This window comes from Manihot esculenta, chromosome 3 (genome assembly GCF_001659605.2).
Source record: "Manihot esculenta cultivar AM560-2 chromosome 3, M.esculenta_v8, whole genome shotgun sequence".
NCBI lineage: Eukaryota > Viridiplantae > Streptophyta > Magnoliopsida > Malpighiales > Euphorbiaceae > Manihot > Manihot esculenta.
The window spans coordinates 5,827,725-5,852,338 of NC_035163.2; the positions used below are offsets into that span (position 1 = coordinate 5,827,725).

Here is a 24,614-nt window from a genome sequence, read left to right on the forward strand (position 1 = left end):
ATAAAGGTCATAAAACTTGAGGCAAATAATTTCTACACATTAGAAGAAATCAATTTAATTAGATTGCGAGTTAAAGCAAAAAATAACATCGATAATCAAGAGTGTAAAGAAGTACCCAATAAAACATTGATTTGAAATCTAATTCTATCCTAACTGAAAGTGAAAGTTGTTAAAATTTCAAGTCAAATAAAATTAGTAGTCCAAAATAAATAGAAAGTCTATTATTATTAGAATTTTATTTAGAAAATTTTAACTAGAATTTTTATCAGAAAGAAAAGTATGATAAAAGAGTCTAATTTAAATTTTTATTCGGTTAGTGGCCTAATTATAAAAAGACAAGAATCTCCTGAATGAGCTCAGTAAGGATTATTGGAGTGTTAGTAATGTGAGTGATTTATGAGAGAGAATAAAAAAGATAATTAATAGTATTAAATTTCTTTTGGAATAAATTTACGCTAAATTATATTAAATTTTATATATTTTTTTTATTATTTATGAGTGATTATCAGTACACAATCTATATTTGATTTATTAATTCTAAATTTTTGTAATTTATATTTATAATCAAAATTTTAAAATTTTAATAATAAAGTAAACTATTTTCATATATAATAATTATAATAAGAGAATACAACTGAACCAAAACTTCAAAACTTGATAATAAATTGTTGTTTTATATTACAGTAATAGAGATATATACAACAATTTTAAACAATTGCTGGTAATTTATAATAATAATAATAATTAAAATATATATAAAAAAAATTTACGGCCATTATTTAGACCGATTTTTATATTAGTGTTATTTAAGCTGCTTTTAATTTGTAAATAAGTGTAATTTCAACCTGGGTTGGTGCCAAGTTTTTACTATATGTATAATCCCACTCAAAAATGATTTCATTGGACTAAAATGTTTTTGGTAAGTTACTTTATGAATACGATTTGATTCAGATAAATCTGAAAATTTTAATTAAAATTGATAAAAGATTAGCTAAAATTGTAAAATAAAATAATGGTTAAAATATATATAGTTTAACTTTGATAATGTGGATTTCATATTAAAAAATTATTTTTTTCTGACCAATCAGCCACATCAATATATTTTATTCTCCATTTAACTTTGGCTAAAATGGTAATTAAACCTTTTAATTAGGCTGTTTGCAAAAAAAAAAAAAAGAATTGATATTAAAATTATAAAATCACATATATATTTAGTTAAAAAATATAATTTATTTCAATTTTAAACTGTTATCTTAATATTATTAAAATAATAATTTCACACCCGTTAGCTAAATATTGTTGCTTTCTCTAAAATACTGTAATATATAGAGAATCACTTTCCTAGATCTTAACTCTTAGTTTTATTCTTAACTTTTAGAGAAAAAAAAAAAAAAAAAAAGGACAACTATGCTAGGCTTGGTCATGCCGCATGGAAATAAAGGTTCCATGAAAACCATAGGGCACCCTATTGGGAAGAGTTATTGTGGCAATTGGCTGACTTTTAAACTTCTTTGCATCGATTATTAAAACCTGCAAGAACAACACTGAACATGAGAACTCATGCATGTCAAGAAATGAAACTTCATGGAGAAGGGACACTAAACTCACCTGTGAAATACTACTCACTTCATCGTGCACATAACTCACAATAAAACCATCATCTTCTTCACCACCTCCACTTTTAGAGACAAAGGTAGCTCCTGAGCAAAATACATTCTCTTCTAATTTATGATATTCCACCTTTATTTTTCCCTCAGGATTCAGGAATCGTGGACCTTGGTCCTTCTTCAAAGTATAATTTGGCTAAACGTCCATATTTAGTCATGCCTGCCATGCATAAAGAAAAATGTTTCTATATAAGCTTTATATAATAAAAATATGGAGGCGATATTAATTAATTTATGCAAATCCTTTAAAGATGAAATTTTTTACCAGAGGTAGAGCTTGCTAGTGAATCAATGACTTGTGTGTAACCATACTTGTGTTTTAGACCAGTGAATTCTCCATTGATGAAGGGAAAATCCATGGAGAAGTCAGTTCCAGTTAGAGATTTCTCATCGACTGTGCCAGTCACCATGTTTAATCTCCATTCATGTACTCGATGAAAGAGACACCCATTTTCTTCTGAATTATCAGCATCATTCTCAGTAGATTTCGAAAAGTTAAAGCCTTTTGAAAACCATTCAAATTTGTCTTCACCCCAGTCCGGACCAGGTATGATGGATGTGGAAGCCCTACATCCCCTCACTACTAAAACCTGTGATTGCACTTTTGATCAATAAGAAATGGAGCCCATTGATGGTTTTCCATTGAGCGAAGTTTTTAGATGGATCCGGTTTCCATAGACTTTGTATTTTGAGTCCACCACGACTCCAGGTAAGTTTTTTTTCTTTTTTTCGTTTCGTTTATCAATTAATCTCCAAGGATGAAAAGTTTCTTACCTCATCACCATCCTCGAAGCAATTCACTAGGTGGAAGGTGCAATTTGGTTCAACCTCAAACCACTTGACTGAATTTTTATCTCCATAACGAGGCATCACTCCTATCCTGGATTTCCCTTTGCTGTCATATTTTAGTAATCTGCATATAATTTAGTGGGTGTATATATATAGCAGGTAAGACTTACATGGTGTTATTTCTATAAATTTATCATAGAAAAGTTCCAAGTTTGAGATATATATACTCACTGGCCTCCCTTGATGATGCTTGTCAGGTCAAGTAGAAGAGGATGATCAATGATCACATTGTAGCTGATACAAAGAGATGAACAATGACCAATGGTCTTTCTTAATATTTTTCATTACCAATTTGTACTTAATTGAAACAAAAAGATGATGCTTATGCTGAGCTTACTTTTGGGTAACCCCTATTTCATGGCTAAGGACACTTCTACTGAACTCCAAATCAACCTTATGTAGTAATAGCTTCCTTCCATCATATGATATATATTGTGACAATTAACATAAATAATAAAACGAACACAAAATTTTAATGTAGTTAACCCTTTTAATATAGGGCCACATTCACGGGCATACTTCTTTTCATTAATCTTTAACAAAATCATTTAATTACTATCAAAAAGTTATCTATATACGGATTAAACTGTTAATAGAATTATTTAGTCTCTTTCATTTTCTTCTATGAATAACTCTATATATTTACTATAACTATTAGATAGGTTTTCTTTAACTATATGCTCAAAATATGTTATCAATAGACAAGAATACCTCATAGGATTGCGCAACTTAAATTTTATGCTTCTTTCTCCACTTTAAGACAAAGCCTCTCTTTCTCTACCTTCTCATGAGATTGCACGAGGAAAAATCAAATAGTCTCTCTATAATACTCCTATTTATGGTGTAAAATTATTCGATCACAACTTAATTATGAATTTCACTCAATTTAGAAATAACATAATAAATAGGAGATTTATTCTATCTAGAAAATAATATTCTACCGGTTCAAAAATATTTCTCCCTCTTCAATTATATAAGGAAGATTTACCATTTAGTTTCTGAGTATTACCATTATTAACAAGTCAGTTCCTGCATTTTCAAAAATATATTAAAACGCTCTTATTTTTTTTCTCCGTCAACAAAATAGTCTTTCTGTCTCTTTTTCGTTAAAAATAGATGAGGGATAAAAGAGAAAATTTTTAAAATCTAATTTTATCCTCAAATAAAACCCCTTATTTAGTCCCTGGTATTGCCATTATTGACAAGTCAGTCCCTATATTTTCATAAATCTATTAAAATATCCTTATCTTTTTTTCAGATCTATTAAAACGTCCTTATATTTTCTCAGATCTATTAAAACGTTTTTATTGTTTCTCTCCGTCAACTAAATAGTCCCTCATCCTCCTCAAAAAAGAAGAAGAAGAAAAAGAAAAAGAAAAAGAAGAAGAAGATGAAGAAAAAAAAAAAGAAGAAGAAGAGAAAGAAAAAGGAGAAGAAGATGATGATAACGAAGAAGAAGAATTGTCTCCTTTTCCTCCTCCTTAAAGAAGAAAAAAAAATTGAAAAAGAATCGAAGAAGAAGAGGAAGAATCAAAGAAGAATAAGAAGGAGAAGAGGGAGGAGAAGAGGGAGGGTAATTTGATCTTTTGTAGAAACTGATTTGTTAATAATGGTAATAATAAAAACTAAATTATAAATTTTCTATTATATAATAATATTTTCAATCTTACGAATTACGAATTTAATTACATACATGCCGGCGTAGTTGGCGTAGTTTGGGTTTGAGATTCTATATGGCAATATTAAAAGAGAAACAACGAAGTCTTACTAGACACAACTCCGATAACATAGTAAGGTTTTTGTCCATCTACACCCATTATAACTAGCTCTCCAGAACCAGGAGCTACCTGCAGGCACAAAAACATATGTGTAAAATGTAGGCAAGACCTTGGAACTATATATAAATAAAGAAAAAGGGAAAATCAACTTTTGGATGGCTATTAAAGGGTCCCTTCCAAGCTCCATTGAAATCCCAATTGTCCAAGCTTTCCAAGGTATGTATATCAGTCTCTAAAGCCGGATAATTTTCAGCAGTTGTATAAAGCTTTCCGGAGTGCACAAATACGTTGACGTTTTGATAATTTTTAGTAGGAATGCCATATGTCATCTACAAATGAACATATATATATAAACTTAGACTTGGTTCTATAATTTAAATCCAAATATATTGGACATATATACCCTTTAAATTTTAAAATAGGATAAATTAATTTTTCTTAACCATTAAAGAGATATTATAGAAAGAGAGACGATATAACTTGCTTTCAATTCAAATTTATCAAAAATCATGCATGAAAAATTTCTAGTGCGTGAATTTCTAATAAGCTATATTATGTATTCAATTTTCAATATCATGATGCGTAATTGATATTTATTATTCATTAAATGATTCAAAAATATGAATATATATATAAATTACTCTTACAATATATTTTCAAAAATTTAAAAATTTTATTTAACTTTTTTTATACAATTTTAAGGGCTTATATGTCCCTCCCAAAGACATATTTAATCCATTTTTAAAATATAAATGTCTTATCTATTTTAATAGTTCAACGACTTGAAAAAACATATGATATTTAACTACTTAGAATATTTTTAACATTTTAAAAAAATTTATTTAAATTTTTTAATAATATTTAACAGGTAAAATTATTAAACAGATTAATTAATAGACTTTTTAAAACGTCAAAAAAATTTTAAAATTTTTTTAATATATTTATTAAAATTGAGAGATTAATTAATAAATTTTCTATACTATAGAAACCAAATAATATAGAAATTAAATAATAATTTTTTCTTTTTAAAAAAATTAAATGAATTATTATAAAATTTTACATAATTTAATTTCATTCAAAATTGATTACTTTTTAAATTAAAAAAATTGAATTTTTAACTTTTATTTAAAAAAAATTAATAAAAAAATATTAATTAAATTGAATTAAATTTGCAACTATCACAATTTATTTCTGTGGGTGGATTGTATTCACCACTATCACAATTTATTTTATTTTTAAAAAAATAATAATTTATTTTTAGTGGTTTGGATATCCATCAATTTATTTTGTATTCTCACTTTTATATAATATTATAAATTATTAATAAAAACTTAAAATATAAAAGAATAAAACTTTACCATTTATTTTTTAAATGAAGATTGAGGATTGGGGAGTAGAAAAGACTAATCAGATTTCTTGAGCGCAACTTTACAATTTAAAATATATAATATTTTTATTTTATATAAAATTTTATCAGTAGAAAGTAAAATTTTTCAAATATAAAAAATATAGACATAATTTATATATTAAATATAAATATTTAATAAAATATTTTAATATATATTATTTATATGTCATATTTTATATAATAGGAATTTATTTATAATAAATATTTATCTAATATGATAAATATAAAATATATTTAACTTTAATATAAAATTTAAATTAAAAGATTATATATTTTAAAATAAATATTTATCTAATATAATATGTATAATATTATATATGATAAATATAAAATATATTTAACTTCAATATGAAATTTAAATTAGAAAATTATATGTTTTATTAATAATATAAAATTTTAGAGATTATATTATAATTTACCATTAATTTTTCTAAATTTATTTTAATTCCTTTAACTATAATAGTGATAAATTTAAAAAATTTAATTTTGCTATTCAAAATATAAAAGTTTTGGATATAAATGTAAATGGGTATAAATGTTTGGATTTTTTTTTCAATAGCTTTTTCTTTTTTAATTTATAATTAGCAGTATTAATGAAAGATGTATTGTTAATTCATTGAAAGTCAACATAATTAGTTCATATTAAAAGCCTTTTTTTTCCCGGTTTGCACAGCATTGTAATTCTTTGAATCCTTTGTGTCAATCATTCCAAACCAGAAACAAAATCAAGTCTAGATAGTAAACCCATCAATATTTGGTTTATTAATTTCTACAGGCATATTTAGGAGTCATTTTAATTCACTACAAAATATTTTTTAAATTAGCAATTAATTTTTCTATTACTAATAAATGAAAAATTAGTTACTAATTTATTTAGCAACGAATTAATAATGGATTTATATCCGTTGGTTATAAATTTCTTAACTAATGTAATAGTTATGGATTGCTAATCTTTCGAAACTAATGTAATAGTTATGGGTTGTTAATCCGTTACTAATTTTATAACGGATTACTAATTTATAATGAAATTTAGCAATAAATTCAAAATTTATTATTAATTTAATATAAAATTAAAAAATATATATATAAAAATTAAATCTGTTATTAAATTTGATAACGGATAGGAATCCTTCGTCAATCCATTACTAATTTGATAAATTAAAAAATATATATTGAAACTATATTTTATTAGTAAATTTATTATTAATTTTTAAAAAATATTAAAAAAATTATGTTAAATTATTATTTTTTTAATATATTTTACATTAAATATTAATTTAATTATGATAAATTATTAATTTTATCATTATATTTTACAGTAAATATTAATTTTAATATTTTAAATTTTATTAATTTTATGAGAAAATTATAATAAAATTACATGAGAAAAATCTAAAAAAATGAAAAATATGAGAGAATGAAAAAAATGAAATATAAAAGAGAAAATAAGGAAGAAAAGAAAATAAAAAAATAATGATAAAAATGAAGAGAAAATAAGATAAAAGGGGAAAATTAAAGAAAATGAGAAAAAAGAAGAAAAAAGAAAAAAATGAAAGAAAATGAGAAAAAAAATGAAGAAAATAAAATAAAGTAAAAAAATAAAAAAAGGGTTAGAGAATATGAGAGAAAAAAGAGCAAATAAAAGAATAATAAGAAAGAAGAAAATGATAGAAAGTGAAAGACAATATGAAAGAAAATAGAAGAAAATAAAAGAAAATAGAAAAAAATAATATGAAAGAAAAAAAAAGAAAAAAAAGAGATATAAAAAGAATATTAATAATGAAAGAAAATGAAAAAAAAATAGAGTTGATAATAGAGAGAAAAAGATAAAATAAAAAAAATAAAGGAATGCGGAGAAAAAACGAAAAGGAAAATGAATAAAATGATGAAAAGAGATGAATTGTGCGAGTATATAAATATATAAATTAATAATATATTTAATTTATTATTAAATTTAAAAGAAAAATACAATAGAACAAAAATAAAAGGATGATATTATTTTTCAAATTTAAGTAATGAATTTTTTAAACATTATTAATTTTTAAATTAAGAATAAATTATTCCATTACTAAATTAGAAAGAAAAAAATACAGAATTTTAAAATAAAAAAGTAGTATTTTTCTTTAAAATTTAGTAATGAATTCCGTAATCCATCATTTTTCTTTAAAATTTAATAATGGATTTCGTAATCTATTATTGGTTTTCGAATTAATAATTTGTTACTAAATAAAAAAAATATAAAATTTTAAAAAATAAAAAATCTGACTTTTTTTTAAAAATAATAATAAATTAAATCTATTATTAATTTTATAATAAATTATATTTTATTATTAAATCTGTTACTATTTTATTCATTTAATATTTAAAATAATTTATTTATTTAATAATCAATTTAGCAACGAATCTATTAATGGATCGAGATTCGTTATTAATATTTTGTTAATTTAGTAATGAATTCGTAACAGATTTCAAAATCAATTATTAAATTTATAAATAATTTTATTAACAGATTTAATAATAAATTTATTAATTCGTTACTAAATTATAAAAATTAATAACGAAGTAATTTACAGATTTAAATTCGTTATTAATATCCGTTATTATTTTAATAAATTTTTATAGTATAAGGTTTCGATTCGTAATAATTTTGAGAGTATTTAATTGAATCAAAATATTATTATTTAATAATTGAGGGAGTAGATTATGAAAAATTATTGTTTATACTTTCTGCTTAGAATTAAGAATTTAATTTAATCAATTTTTTTCATATAAAATTTTTATTTAGAGGAAAAGAATTCAAAATTTTTTACTTAAAAATTTTCACGGGTGGTTTTATAAAAAAAAAATTTATAAAAATTTATTTAAATTCTTATTTTATAAAATTATTTATACTAAATATTACTATAATAATTATCAACTATTAAAACAACTATCCACTACTACACCAGTTAATATTTCCATCCACAAAACATCAAAAAACAATTTGGTTTTCACGTAGACTTTTCAAACTGAATTTAAAATACAATATGGTTAACGTTCATATGATTTATTTATATTTTATTTTAATAAATATTTTAAAATATAATTTTTTATATTTTATTTTTATAATCATATTATAAAATTTTATTGTGGTAAAATTTGTTGTTTATTATAATTTTTTTAAATTTTTAATAAATAAATAAATCTATGATTATTAGATTAATATCATATTATTTTTAAAATTATTTGATAAGTATTAAAATTAATCACTATTCATATGCTAGGTTTTAAATTCATGATTCACAAAGAGTGGATCTAAAATGTAAAAAAATAAAGTTTAACTTTAGCCTATTGATTTAAAAAAAAAAAAAACTTTGGCCAATTGGATAAAAATTTTAGAAGTTTGAATCATAGTGAAAACTTTAAAATTTGAATAATGAAATCGAAGTACTTTCAATATGTAATGTTTATAGTTAACAAACTAAATCGAATGTTAAAAAATTAAAGGTAATGTTTTATTTAATTAATAAAATAATTATTAAAATAAATATTTTTATTTCAAAAATATATTTTTTAATCAATCGTAATAATTTTATTAATTTATTAGAACTTGAGGCAGAATAAAACCTCCAAAGCTCATAGTAAATTTATTATTCTTTAAACTCAAAGTTTGAAAAAAACATATTAAATAGAAGTGAGCTTTAAACTCAATGAGTTTAGATATTAGTTATTATTATAATTTATATAACTATTTAAAACAAATGCAATCCAAACATAAAAAATGCATATGAAACACATGTAGCAAACAAGATACAAAATATCTCCTCATCAAAATAATTTGAAGCCACATTAAAATAGAACTGTTTGGACTCTATAAGAAGTTTTAATCAATAACATTTGGTTAATACGAAATTTAAAAAACAAAAAGTTTAAAATATTTTTTATTAAATTCTTAAAAATTGAGAAGTGTCTCAAATAGTTAAGAAAAATATTATTTATAATAACAAAAAAATCTAAAAAAATAATTAAAATGCAAAATTAATCCTCCAAATAATAGAATTTAGGTTTCGAACTTTGTGATAAATCTATAACATTTCTCATATTTTTAAAAGTCGTCTGTTTTGAAATTTCTTTTTCGAAAAGATATTGTGGGTCTCAAATGATGTGCAGTAAAAGTTAAGTTCGGTCCAAATTTTCCATAAAATCCAAGGCTAATTGCTCCTACATCTCTAATCTCACCAATGCTTGGAGCAAGTACGCCGACTTCTTTAAGATATGCAGATCCCCTTTTGGATCATAATTGTGCGTTCACTAGAACTGGTAGATAAGACGCATGTGATGGATAGGGTATGAGTGAAGTGGTTCAATATTTATTAGCCGACTGTTCGTCATAAATGAGTCGCTTGACACTTCTGCCGCAATACTCCACTGCCGCAGTCGTCTGTCTTGAATTACGAATCACAAATATAATAATTTCCAATAATTATTTTCCATATTGTGTTTAAGATATAGTTAATAAACTTGATCTCATATGCTGCATATATTAATTACTCAACGGATGATATTATTGAATAGCATGAGCCTTTTTAAAGGGAGTCATGCAACTCCTTTTTTTTTTTTTTGTATAAATCATCCAGTGTAGTGTTCAAATTCACTCGTTTGACTAATTTGGATTCGTGTCGGGTAGGTCCATTAAGAGGGCAGAGCGCTTCCTCCCAAGTTTTAAAAGTGCTTCATACTTAGGGTTAGTCATGCAACTCTTTTCACTTTTATAGAGTAAAACATTTTTAAATATTAGTTAATTGAACTTCACTGCTTCAAGATAATTCCTTAGAACTTTTTTTTATTTTGTATAAAATGATGGAAGAGGATAGTAACATTTATTCCAAACATGGATTACAAGTACAAAACACACATAGAATTTATTGTATTGGATACATAGCCCAGTGATAATATTCAAATGCAAAGACAAATAAGAAGTCACAATATAGTTTACATTATGTAGTATTTGCCAATCTTTCTTGAATTGCTTGATTTAACTTTGCCGATCATAGATTGATTAGCCTGCAAGAATGTCGTGAACCAACCAGCTGAATTCTTAGGAACTCTTGTGAGGTTATCACTACGATTCACATAGTACAAACCAAATCTTGATGTATAACCAATATTCCATTCAAAGTTGTCCAAATACGACCAAGCAAAGTAACCTTTAAGATTAACAGAGTAGTTCCTGCCAAAACCACAACCACGTCATTAGGATTATTAATTCAAAATTATCAAAAACCTCCGTATTAGTGGCTTAGAATTTGGACTTACTTGAGAGATCCCAACGCATTCCACATATGCTCTTTATAATAGTCTATCCTAAATTGATCATTAATCACCTCTTCGATCGTTTGATTTTTATCATTGTAACGATCAACTCCTAAATTATTGAATGAGAAACTTAAAGATCAGATCAAAACATAATTGTAATTAAACTAGACAAAAAAAGCCAATATATTCCTATATGATAAGGGTATGAACTACTTACCATTCTCAGTAATATAAATTACTGGATCGTTATATGTATCTTTGGTGTAATTTAATAGATGTCGAATACCTTTCGGAAAGACATAAAACCAAGGAGAGTATGCCTGTAAATTTTAATGTACATATCGGTGATGCCATTTATCAAAATATAATTTACTCAATATTATACTTTTATCAATTCATTTTCTTGCATACTAACCTGTGGACCGATAGGATTACCCTCATAATCAAAAGCTGTAAGGTAAAAACCACGAGAAAAAAAATTATATCTATCAATTAAAGCATTTTTTAGAAAGAAAAACTAAATGACATAATATATGTGTACGTGTGTGTCTTCCACCTTTAAGGTATTATTCTTTTTTGAGAACTTACGAGTCTCAATAATATGACTATCAGTTTTGTATCTAATATAATTTGGATCAACTGGAGCATTTGGTTTTGCATAATATGCAGTATAATATTGTAATCCAAGGAAGTCATATGATCTTCTAAGCATTTGAGATTCTTCATAAGTAAACTTGAGTAATCTATCTCCAACTAAATCTTGTACAGTTCTTGGATAACGACCGTAAGTTATAGGATCCATCCACCTAGAAAGTAAAAAAGTAGTGATTATTAATCAAAGACTTATATATATAATAAAAGTTTGGTAACTTAATTTATAAGAAAAATGTACTCACAATCCAAACATGAAATCAAGAGCTGTTCTGGCTGCTTGTATATCAATTGATCTATTGGAGAGTGGTTCATACCAAAAAGTAAAGAGCGTTATCCCAATCTTGCCAGCTTGAGTTGTCTACACAATATTAATATAATGAGAAATACAAATCTATGTTAATTTGTACATGTGAATGAAACAAATTAATTCATAAAAGAGTGACAAATATAAATACCTGATATTGATTTCTATATACTCCTACAGCTGCAGCATGAGAAAGAAGGAGATGATGTGCAACTATATAAGGTTCAGTAGCCGAGTTTCCAGCTTGACATTTACGATTCACCCAAGATGAGCATCGACCAGGGGCAAAAACTCCATCATCATAAGAGAATCCACTAAGAGACCATGGTTCATTGAAAGTCATCCAGTACTTTACTCGATCACCAAATTTTTCGAAAAGAAGATCCGCATAATCACGATAATCATTCCTATATTTTGTACAATCATTTAATAAAATGTTTAGTGATTAGATGAGAACATTATTATTCTATTAAAGTTTGAATCTTTAAATTTTGAAAATATAATACAACGTTATATACTTACACAATATTAGAGCTTAAAAAGCCACCATATTTGTCCTCTAAAGCTTGAGGAGTGTCCCAATGGAAAATAGTAACGAAAGGTTCCAGTCCTGAATTTTACACCAAAACATTTTAGATTTTTGTTATAATTTTCTAATTTCATAAACGAATCGGTTAGAAGATAAAATTCCTTAAAATAATGAAAGAGTCGGAGACTAGCATTTAGTCTATTTAATTAATGGTTGCTCTTTAAATTTTTTGATAAATATTTAGTATTTTATGATTTTAACTTGGAAATTATAGTTTTAATATATTTCAATATTACCATTTAAAACTGATGTCTATAAATTTTATTTTCTATTTTGAATCCTCAAAAAGAAAGGAAATAATTATTACCATTTTTTATGGTTTCATTGATAACTCTATTGTAAAAATCAATTCCTTCCTGATTTATCCCTTCGCTTCTCCTTCCACCTGAATGTTCAAATTTTAAAAAAATAAAAAATATGAAGTTAGAAAATAGTCAATACTAGCTAATAACACATGTTTAAAGGTTCAATCTTTAATAAACTACTCACTAGGTATAACTCTAGGCCATGAAATGGAGAATCTGAAAGCACTAAAATTCATTTTCTTGACATTTTTTAAATCTTCCTGCAACACCAATCCAACAAATCTTATCAATTTTATTGTTGACAATAAAAAAGTGCGAACCTTGAGAAACTTGAAAAAAAAACAGCTTGACTATTATTATACGTCGAAACGATCATAGAAATCAACGGCAACATCTCCGGTACTGTGATCTTTTATTCTATCTGCAAGATTATATAAAAATAAATAAAATATTATAAATTTAGAAAGTCAATAATTTACTAATCACTCAAATATACACAAAGTACCTGGAAATTGATGGGTAAATGCGTCCCAAACGCTAGGTCCTGCACCCGACTTATTTGCTGCACCTTCAATCTGAATACCATAAGCAATAGTTAGCTAGTGAAGCAAGACTTAGACACATTCTCTTTAAATCCCTAAATATACATGTTTCTATATACCTGATAAGCAGAAGTGGCTGTCCCGAAAATGAAGTCATCTGGAAAATAAGCACTATTAAAATCTGCTGGAACATCATCAATGTCATCTGCCATTGCTAGCTTTGTAAGAGCTAGCAAAGTTATGAGGACGAAGAGCATCCCTAACAGCTGAAAAGAGTGTTTAGTGGCCATAATCATAATGATGATATTATGATTTTAAGTTCTTGTTTGGTTTCTCTTATTGGCATTGCCTCCTTTATATAGAGTTGATGAACCAATGAGCTGAAGGAAGCAAACTGAACCTTCAAGTATAACCATCTATGATTTCAGGTTGTCCAACAAAAGAAATCTTTGACAGTAACTGTCTACTTTGTCCTCACACAATCAACCAATAAAACATCATTAGGTTTATTAATATCTACTTAAGTATTATCAATAACTTCTTCATTAACATTTACATATCTTGGCTTAGCCTGCACTTCCACTACTATTTAAAAGGATTAGTAATTTGGCCCACACTTTGGTAAGAATGGTTAATCGTGGCCGTTCTTTGCTTTTATATATTTTTATACGTAATTTTTTAATCTCTAAATTATAAAAAAATTCATTAGTTAATCATTCAATTTTAAAAAATATATTTTCTAACATTTTAAAAATTTTATTAATTAATTTCTCCGCTAATGTTAACCCTTAAATATTACAAAAAAATTTAAAATGTCTAAAATGTGAAAGAATTAATTAGTTTTTACAAATTTGAAGGATCAATTAATGAGTTTTTTCAAATTATAGAGACTAAAAACCGAATACTAAAATATTTAATGACTAAAATTAGCGATTGATTAATAAATTTTTTAAAACGTTGGATAAATTTTAATATATTTTTTAAAATAAAAAAATTAGCTAATAAATTTCTTGTTAATATAAAAATTAAATAATAATTATTTTTTTAATTTAATAGAAGCCATATATAAATTTATGATTTTGATTAACGTGATTATCAGTTGTCTCTCTCGGAAAACGTGGATCAACAATAGCATTTCCTTCTTTTTTTTTTTTTTTTTTCATAATTTCCAGAATGATAGCTTAATTGAAGAGAATTATATGTACGACCCTTTGAGCAATTAGATTATTTTGGACTTAGAATTTTAATAATCTATATTTCCAACCAAAGATCTGCATGCCCCTTGGGCATTGAACATAATTAGTTAATAAATTGAATTTAATTATTTTGCAGAAATGTTAAATTTGTAAAATAAAAATTATTAATAGAAAATATATTTGTGTACACATTATTAAAAATATTAATCGAATTTTTATGAGTTTGAATATTAAAAATATTAATCGGATTTGAATTCAAGTAGAATGATTTTCGTAAAATTCTAACATTGTCATTCCTAATAAATTACCAAAAGACCATGGTTCATTTAAAGTTACCAATAATTCACTAGGTCACTAAATTTTTTAGAGCAAAGTTTCACAAAATCATGAAAATCATCCCTGTGTATTGATATATGTTAATACAATATTAGAAATTTATCCAAAAAATTTGAAATTTAGACTCCATTTGTTTGTGAAAATAAATTATATTTAAAAATATAAAAAAACATTTTATATATAGAGAAGTTAAAATTCTTATAGTATAGAAAATGATTTCAAAAGAGTCAATCATTTTTCTTAAAATAATTTAATTTTTCTTTTTGATCAGAGTTTTTTTTTTTCTTAAGTGCCCCAAATATCAAGAAAAATCTAAAGCTTAAAAATCCATCATATATGTCTTCTACAGCCTAAAGTATATCTAGTGAAAAATAGTTATATAAGGCTTCATTTCTGCATATCCAAGCAAGGAAATGAGGACTATAATCCAAAACTTCATGGAAGTCACAACTTTTCACTTTCAAGTTAGTACATTGTAATTCATAAGTTTATCCTATTGCATCAGCTCCTCACTACTACAAGGACTCTCTATATTCATGTATGGACCGAGTATGTCCCACATACTTTTTTCGGACTATTTTAATTTTTATTCAAATTCTTTCATGCGAAATATACAGTTACTTGCAAGAATCCTTTCCCCGTACTCAAAGGCTAGCAAGACATTAATAAATTATGGCAAGTCGAGTTTGTTTTATAGCACCAATAACCTCCTCTCTATTTAAGAAGTAGAATTTCTTCCTTTCTTGGAATTGAACAGGTGGAAAATCCATATAAATTTCTTGGCCCCTCTATTGATATTCCAAGATCAAGAAACCAGGTCTTCTCTTTCTTAAAGGTCAGAATCTTTAGCAAAACCATGGGATGGAAGGAACAACTTCTCTCTAAATGAGGCAGATAAACCTTGATCAAGGCAGTAGTCACAACTCTCCCCATTTATGCTATGTTATGCTTTCGCCTCCCTAGCTCTTTATATAAGTCCATGAATCTCGTCCTTGCAAAATTTTTATGGGTTAAAAAAAGGGATGAAAGAATCTTCTTGTGAGCTAAAAATGAGAGATGACATGGATTTTAAACACCTTGAAAGTTTTAGTATGGCTCTTTGAGCCAAACAAGGTTGGCACATTGGTCAATGACCTTAGTACCTGCAACTGCCTCTAATACTTTTACCTTGATACTCGTATCTACATGACTCAATCTTCACACAAGCTCGTTTCAACTATTGTTATATACATATATATATATATTCAACCCTTTTGTATCAGCATTATAACCATCATATCACTCCTTCGATTGTATATAATTATAATGTTCGGGAAGCCTCTACTGCTCCCCCCTCCTCAATTTTGTTTTGGGTTAATCTCTGTTTTGGAAGGTAATTTCCATTGCGATTCTAGCTTACTCATAGAGGTGGCCATTTGACTCATTTTCTGTTCAAGGTTTTGCATAGTGTTTGCTAAGAACTTCAAGAGGTGCTTTGGGCTGAATTTCTTTATTGATAATTTGGATATTGATTTACCCAAGCATAATTGAAGTTGGAGTGGTCCTTCAATCTGGGTTGTAGGTGTTACAGTAGGGAGCATATCTTCGTTGGCCATTAAATCCTTGATCAAACATAATTTAGTCAAATTTTTATTATCATTATTGTTGTTTAATTATGCATTTTTATGGTTTAATTTATATTTTTATGATATTTTTGTAGAAAAGGAGGAAAATGGAAACGTGGATGAAATATGTAGAAAAAGCTGAAAAATCGATTGGGAAAAAATAATTTGACCAAATCACCTGCAGGAAGCTAAAGCAGAAACCTGGAGGAGACTTGCAGAAACGATTTGGGCAAGCGATTTGCCCAAATCAAACTGAAGCAGCAGAGTCCAGCAGCGCGGGAAAAAGAAAAATCAGAATTTAAAAAGTGTTGGAGTCCTATCCTACTTCAAACATCTCAAGACTAATCCTATGACATCTCCAAGAGCTACTCCAAAGAAAGACTTTCTCCAAAAAAGATTTATTCATGATTACATACAAAAGAAAAGAAGGAATAAAAGACTACAAAAGACCAAGTCAAATTAGGATTCCAAATCCTAATTGGATTAGGACTCTTCACCTATAAAGAGGAACAACAACCAACTAGCAAAATTAATTTAGATTCTCTCCAGAATTTCAACAGCCCTCTTCCTCTACTTTTCTTCTTTCTTTTTGTATACTTTTGTCCACCATGAGTAGCTAAACATCTTCTTTTCTAGTTGAAGTTGGGAAATTTCAGTTTTTTGATGAATTGGGAGATTTAAAACTCCATTGTTAAGCTTCTATTTTTCAATATTTATGCAACTTGTTCTTCATGCTATTATTGCTTTGTTATTAAAATCAATTAAGGTGATCAAGCATAATTTAGCCACATTTTTATTATATTTATCATTTCTTATTTACACATTTTTTAGCTTAATTTATGGTTTTTACTTTGTTTTTACAGAAAAAAAAAAGAAATTGAAAAACTAGAGAAAAAAGTGCAGAAAATGACAGAAAAGTGATCGGATCAGTAACTTGCCCAAATCACTGTCCAGATCAAGCTAAAGCAGAAACCTGGAGGCAACAGGCAAAAGTGATTTGGGCAAGCGATCTGCCCAAATCACCGCCCAAATCACTCGCAGAGACAGAAAGCTCAAAACTGGACTGACTCACGGAAAAGCGATTGGGGCAGCGATCTGCCCAAATCACCGCCCCGATCACACTGACAGCAAAAATTGACAGCAGAGCGGGAAATTGTTCAGAAAATAGAATTTCAAATTTTGAGAAGCCCAAATCCAACTCAATCACTGCCAACACAATTCCAAGAGCCACGAAAGAGTTTCTCACCTAAGGAATTCCATTTGCAATTAAATTCAACATCAAAAGAGGAATCAAAAACCAAATCAAGAAGGGATTTCAAAACCCTAGATGGATGGAATTCTCCAGCTATAAAAGGGCAGCATCCAAACCAGCAAAGCATCATCTCATCTTCAACAATTCTGCAGAAAAATACAGCAGCTTGTCTCCTTCTTTTCTTCTTCTTTTCTTTTGTGATTTTGTCCACCATGTGTGGCTAAACACTTTTCTTTTCTAGTTCAAGTTGAAAATTTCATATTTGTGATGAATTGGGAGATTTAAATCTCCATTGTTAAACTTCTATTTATTTTCAATATTTATGCAATTTGATATTTCTATAATTGTTGCTTTGCTTTTAGAATCAATTTAGGCCTATTGCTTTTAATTGCTTGAGTAACAATTGTTTGAATAATTTAGGTCCGTAATTGCTTAGATTATTTGAACACACATTTAATCAAGTTGCATAATCTAAACTTGACCACGCGGTTGGCAAGGTTAGAATTAGGTTTCTCTAAGTCTTAATGCATTTAACAGTTGTTCGATGCTAAAAGCCCCAAGGACGTTCCTTGGCAACTTGTTAACTAGTGCTTGATTAGCGAACGTTTCCTAATCAAACTAGAACTAAGGAGGAATTTGGATTGTGAGAAGCGTCTTCCACATCCTAAACTAATTTATTGAAATAAATAGTAGTGTTAAAGAATCAATGATCAATTCTAAACAATCTAAAATAGATCCATACTTCAACTAGAAACTTTTCTCTTATTGATTTACTCATCTTTAAATTATTTGCTTTCTATTGTTAATTAGCTTTAGTACATCTTCAAAACAAAACCCCCCTTTTACTTTTGCTATTTACTTGTTGATAGGCGGTTGTCGAAGCCGTCAAAAATAAACCTATTAAACAATCAACAATAAACTTGTAGATAGTGGCAATAGGGTCGAACCACAGGGAATTGACACCAATGATTTTCCTAATAATGACTAGGTCAAGTAAATAATAAGTAATTAAAAGAGGGGGGGTTTTGAGTTGATGGATTAACACTAAATAACAAAAGAAAGCAATAATTTAAAGATGAGTAAATCAATAAGAGAAAAGCTTCTAGTTGAAGTATGGATCTATTTCAGATTGTTTAGAATTGATCATTGATTCTTTAATACTCCTATTTATCTCAATAAATTAGTTTAGGATGTGGAAGACGCTTCTCACAATCCAAATTCCTCCTTAGTTCTAGTTTGATTAGGAAACGTTCGCTAATTAAACACTAGTTAACAAGTTGCCAAGGAACGTCCTTGGGGCCTTTGGCATCGAACAACTGTTAACTGCATTAAGACTTAGAGAAACCTAATTCTAACCTTGCCAACCGCATGGTCAAATTTAGATCATGCAACTTGATTAAATTTGTGTTCAAATAATATAAGCAATTACGGACTTAAATTATTCAAACAATTGTTACTCAAGCAATTAAAAGCAATAGGCCTAAATTGATTCTAAAAGCAAAGCAACAATTATAGAAAGATCAAATTGCATAAATATTGAAAATAAATAGAAGTTTAACAATGGAGATTTAAATCTCCCAATTCATCACAAATCTGAATTTTCCAACTTCAACTAGGAAGGAAAGTGTTTAGCCACTCATGGTGGACAAAATCACAAAAGAAAAAAAAGAAAGAAGAGATTGCTGCGTTTCTGGAGAGTTTCTGATGCTGAGAGATGATCAGAAGATGCTCTGCTGGTTTGGAGGCTCTCCTTTTATAGCTGAAGAATTACATCCATCTAGGGTTTCAAGATCCCTTTTTGATTTGGTGTTTGACTCCTCTTTTGATGTTGAATTTAATTGCAATTGGAATTTCTTGGATGAGAAGCTCTTTCGTGGCTCTTGGTTTTATGTTGGTAGTGATTGGGTTGGAATTGGACTTATGAAAATTCGGATTTCTATTTTCTGTCCAATTTCCCGCTCTTCTGTCAGTTTCTGCTGTCAAAGTGATTTGCCCGGTGATTTGAGTGTTTTGGGCAAATCATTGACCCAATCACTTTTGTAACGACCCGAAAACCGGACCGCTACCGGCGCTAGGATCCAGATCGGCTTAAGGCCGCCGGGACCCGTAGCAAGCCTGACATGCGACCTGTAAACCTGTTTAATCCCATACATGATCAACAACATACATAAAACTTCATTACTCTTCTTGACTTCTCTGTCTAACCCGTACCTGCAAACCTGGGGAATTTGGGAGAGGGGTGAGCTACTAGAGCCCAGTAAGCAGAATAGTAAAGCATTTAAAACATATGATAACATGAAATGCATCACATTACAACTAATCATATCAAGGATGAACTTGTCACCATTTAGCCCTCTACATAATCCAATCGTGCCAGGGGCGTAGTGCAGGCCACACCTGGTCTTCCTCTTATACATAACATAACATAACATACATAATCCAAGATGCTGGGGGCGTAGTGCAGGCCACATCCGGTCTTTCTCTTACATAGTGCCAGGGGCGTAGTGCAGGCCACACCTGGACTTCCATATCATATCATCATGTCATAACATATGAGGACTAATGGATCATTCAACATTCATCCGCATCATCAACATATTATGCAATGCAACATATTCGTGATTTCTAATGCAAGCATCCTAGAATATCACATGGCATCCGTGATGCATGAACATGCTCAAAACTGATTTATTTATTTATTTAAAACCATAAAAGTCATTCCACTCACCTTTGGCTAGCTCTGACACTGACTGAAGCAGCTGACTCACTGCTGGGGTCCTCGGTTCCTCGGGTCCGAACCTACACAGGTGGACTCAAATGAGGGACCAAACAACTAGAACATAACTCTAAAAACATCCCCCAAAAACCCCCTAAAACATCTCAAAACATCCATGCAAAACATGCAAAACATACAAAGGAAGGCTGGACAGGGCACTTTCGGCGGCAGGTTCGGCGGCCGAAAGTCCCTCCAGAGCCGAAAGTCAGGCAGGTTCGGCGGCACCTTCGGCGGCCGAAACTCCCAGACAGAGGCGAAACTCATGCATGTTCGGCGGCACTTTCGGCGGCCGAAACTCCCAGACAGAGACGAAAGTCTCCTTTCGGGGGCAAGCTTCGGCAGCTGAAGGCTGCCTCCACAAGAGGGTTCGGCGGTCGAAAGTCCCTTCGGCTGCCGAACCTGGTTTCTCCCAAAGGGCAGAAACTTGGTTCAAACATGCACAATGCCTCCAAACTCAAACCATCATGCATTTAGCTCAACCAAAACATGCATACAAGCTCCTAGGGGTCTCAAACTACCTTAAACCCCAACTACAACACACATACACAAGCATTTGCAAGCCACATTGTTCATGAACATACATTTATACCCATAAACATAACTTTAACCTAAACATGCATTCTACCCCCATGAACTTCATAAAACTTACCTAAAACATAACATAAGCTAGAGATCGACTCTTACCTCTTGAAGATCGAGAGTAGAGGCGACCAAACTTGGAGTTGGGAGAGATTTGAGTTCTTGAACCTCAAAGCTCCAAAACTTTGCTCAAAAGCTCAAATCTTCAAAACAAAGTTAAAAGAAGTGAAAAACTTGAAGGATCTAGAGGAAAAATATCAAAAATCGGTGAGGGGCGGCGGAGAGCTCACCTTGGCTGAAAATGGGGAAAAACTCGCCCGTTTTCGGCTAAGGGACCCTTTTATAGTGGCTAGCCAGGCCACGTTCGGGGGCCGAATGTGCCTCCGCATGCATGCCATGTTCGGCGGCCGAACTTGAGGTTCGGCGGCCGAACTTGGACTTCCCTCACTTATGCTTTCGGGGGCCTAAAGCACACCCGCAACGCATGCATGTTCGGCGGCCGAACCTGAGCTTTCCTCCAAGGTTATTTTATTTTCAAAACTCATTTCCTCTTTACTTAAAATCATCAAAAACATTAAAACATTTCATAAAACATGGTTTTTACCCTTCTCGAGGTTTCCGACATCCGAGATTCCACCGGACGGTAGGAAATTCCGATACCGGAGTCTAGCCGGGTATTACAACTTTTCTGTGAGTCAGTCTAGTTTTTTGCTCTCTGTCTTCTGCGAGTGATTTGGCCAGTGTCTTCGAGTGTCTTGTGCAAATCACTTGCCCATATCACTTCTGCCTGTTGCCTCCAGGTTTCTGCTGTCAAAGTGATTTGCCCGGTGATTTGAGTGTTTTGGGCAAATCACTGACCCAATCACTTTTCTGTCAATTTTCTGCACTTTTTCTCCAATTTTCCAATTTCTTCCTTTTCTGTAAAAACAAGATAAAAACCATAAATTAAACTAAAAAATGTGTAAATAAACAATAATAATTATGATAAAAATGTGGCTAAATTATGCTTGATCAAATACCCCCACACCTAGCTTTTTGCTTGTCCTCAAGCAACAAATAACTTAGTCAATCAAGCTCCTTTTTCTTTTGAGCCTAAGTACCACTTAATCAGCCCCCCCTAGACTCTTAAATTGAAGTATCACAGTATAGAATACATGCACCAAGGTTGTTCTTCTCTTTTCCTTGTTTCCCTTTACCTATCATGGTCAAAGGAAAGGTTTTTGATTCATTCATGCTTATTCTCTTTGTATAAGCTCAATGCAACCTCTAAGAGAGACTTGCCCTTCTTTGAGCATTTTATTTTATTTTATTCAGCAGCACTTTTTTTTTTATTCTTGTCTGAAAAAATCACTAACCTTTTTACGCGAAGGTGCATATTGGTGATACCCACCCCCGGTTACTCAGTTAGTCACTTCTTCAAGTGGCTACTAGCTCTGTTCATAGCTTATTTGGCCATAGGAACAGGTTTTATGATTTGTGCTTTATGCTGGTTTTTCTTTTTCTTTTCTTTTCATGACAGTTTGGGCAAATCACCTCATAGGGAGTTACACTAACTTTTTATTTGCATGTATTTATATTTTTATTTCCCTTGACCAATGCAAATTTAGAGATTCAATTTAAGAAAAGAACTTCCAAAGTGAAGGTAGCACACTATAATTGATTCAATTTAGGCTTAAAGGGGTGAAAAATCAATGGGGTCATGAGATAAGAAGCTCTTTTAACCTTGTTATCTATGCTGAGTAGAGCAAAAGCTAAGTCAAAATTCTGTGTGTGTGTGTGCAAAAAGTGAAAAAAATGTGTGAAAAAATTTTGGTGTGTGTTTATGGGGCAAAAAGATGCAAAAAGAAATAAAAAGAAAGCAAAAAGATAATGTAAACGGAAAAAATATAACCTAAACCTAACAGCAAATACCCCCACACCTATCCCAAACATTGTCCTCAATGTTTAAACATAAATATGAAAAAATTAATAAGGAGAAGGAAAGGGACTGCCTGGGATGTGGGTGATTTGAGCAGGTGATTTGGGCAAATCACTGGTCAAATCACTGTCGTGGCTGGTCTGTGGGCAGAAAATGTTGAACCAGCAGCTGCAACATGCTTTCCATGTGCTGCATCCTGTCTTGAGCCTCCACCGAATGGTCTTGAGGTGCCTTTTATGTCCTCCAAGGTCCACCCAATTGCTTTCTTGTGCTTCCTCAACAGATCAAGGAGCTTTTCCTCTTCTTCTTGGCTGAGCTGGTTAGGAATAATTGCTGGAAGTGAATTTCCAGCTCCCAAGTAGGCATATTTGAGGTGGCTGGGCAATGGTTTCAGTTCTGGTGCAGTTGCTATTTGTGCTGATTTTTGCTGTTTGCTGTCTGATTTGGGCTGTGATTTGGGCAGATTATCTGGTGATCTGGGCAAATCACTGTCTGTCAAGTCTGTCTGCTCCAGTGATTTGGTCTGTGATTTGAGCAGATTATCTGGTGATCTGGGCAAATCACCCACATCCAGCAAGTTACAGCAGTCTGCTGTTTTTTCTGCTTCAGTGATGTTGCTGTCCACTTCTCCTTTCCTGCAAAGACCATCATAAAGTAAATTTTCTTGATCAAAATCAAAAATTTCTTGACTTAAATCATCAATAACATCAAGGCCATAAACAGGAGAAACATCATTGGGGAATTTCATGGCATCATAAACATTAAATTTGATAACTTCCCCTTCAAACTCCATAGTCAATGTGCCATCATGCACATCAATTTTAGTTCTCGCTGTACTTAAGAATGGTCTTCCAAGTAGGATATCAGAGGTGATTTTGCCCTTGTCTTCCTCCATGTCAATAACATAAAAATCTGCTGGAAAGACTAATTGGTCCACTTGCACCAACACATCTTCTAGCCCTCCCTTGGGGTAGACAACATATCGATAAGCCAATTGGATCATAATGCTGGTGCCCTTGAGTGTACCTACATTCAACAAGTTAAAAATAGAAAGAGGCATGACATTTATTGAAGCTCCAAGGTCACACATGGCCTTCTTTATTCCTATGTTGCCTATTTTGCATGAAATGGAAAACATTCCTCTATCCTTGCATTTGGTGGGAAGTTTCCTTTGAATGACAGCTGAGACACACTCCCCCACACTTACCTTTTTATGTTCAGCAAGTTTCCTCCTATTGGTGCATAGCTCTTTGAGAAATTTAGCATACCTTGGTATTTGTTTGATAGCATCAAGTAGGGGTATGTTGATTTCCACTTTGCGAAGTGTCTCCAATATCTCTTTTTCCTCTTTCTCCTTTTGGGATCTTGCAAATCTCTTTGGGAAGGGAGGAGGTACCTTGAATTTCTCCATAAGTTGCTGTTTCTGCCTTTGACTGGATTCTGCCTGGTCTGTTGATTTGGGCAGATCACTCTCTGCCTTCTCTGGTGATTTGGGCAAATCACTACTGGACAGCTCAGTTTGCCCAGCGATCGGGTCAGTTTCTACTAGTGAATTGGGCAAA

At 29.9% G+C, this 24,614-nt stretch overlaps 1 protein-coding gene and 1 pseudogene across 1 annotated transcript; both read right to left on the reverse strand.

Annotated features, from left to right (window-relative positions):
• Positions 1–1,410: 1,410 nt before the first annotated feature.
• Positions 1,411–4,623, reverse strand: LOC110611182 (annotated as a pseudogene).
• A 5,916-nt stretch (positions 4,624–10,539) lies between these two features.
• LOC110611172 (cyanogenic beta-glucosidase) lies at positions 10,540–13,713 on the reverse strand. Its single transcript, XM_021751329.2, has 13 exons — positions 13,511–13,713; positions 13,355–13,424; positions 13,212–13,270; positions 13,034–13,109; positions 12,852–12,929; positions 12,478–12,565; positions 12,107–12,362; positions 11,894–12,009; positions 11,586–11,803; positions 11,413–11,447; positions 11,215–11,317; positions 10,998–11,106; positions 10,540–10,911 (listed from the first exon to the last, which is right to left on the reverse strand). The coding sequence occupies exons 1-13, from the start codon at positions 13,685–13,687 to the stop codon at positions 10,674–10,676; spliced, it is 1,623 nt and encodes a 540-aa protein (XP_021607021.1). The 5' UTR covers positions 13,688–13,713; the 3' UTR covers positions 10,540–10,673.
• Positions 13,714–24,614: the final 10,901 nt, after the last annotated feature.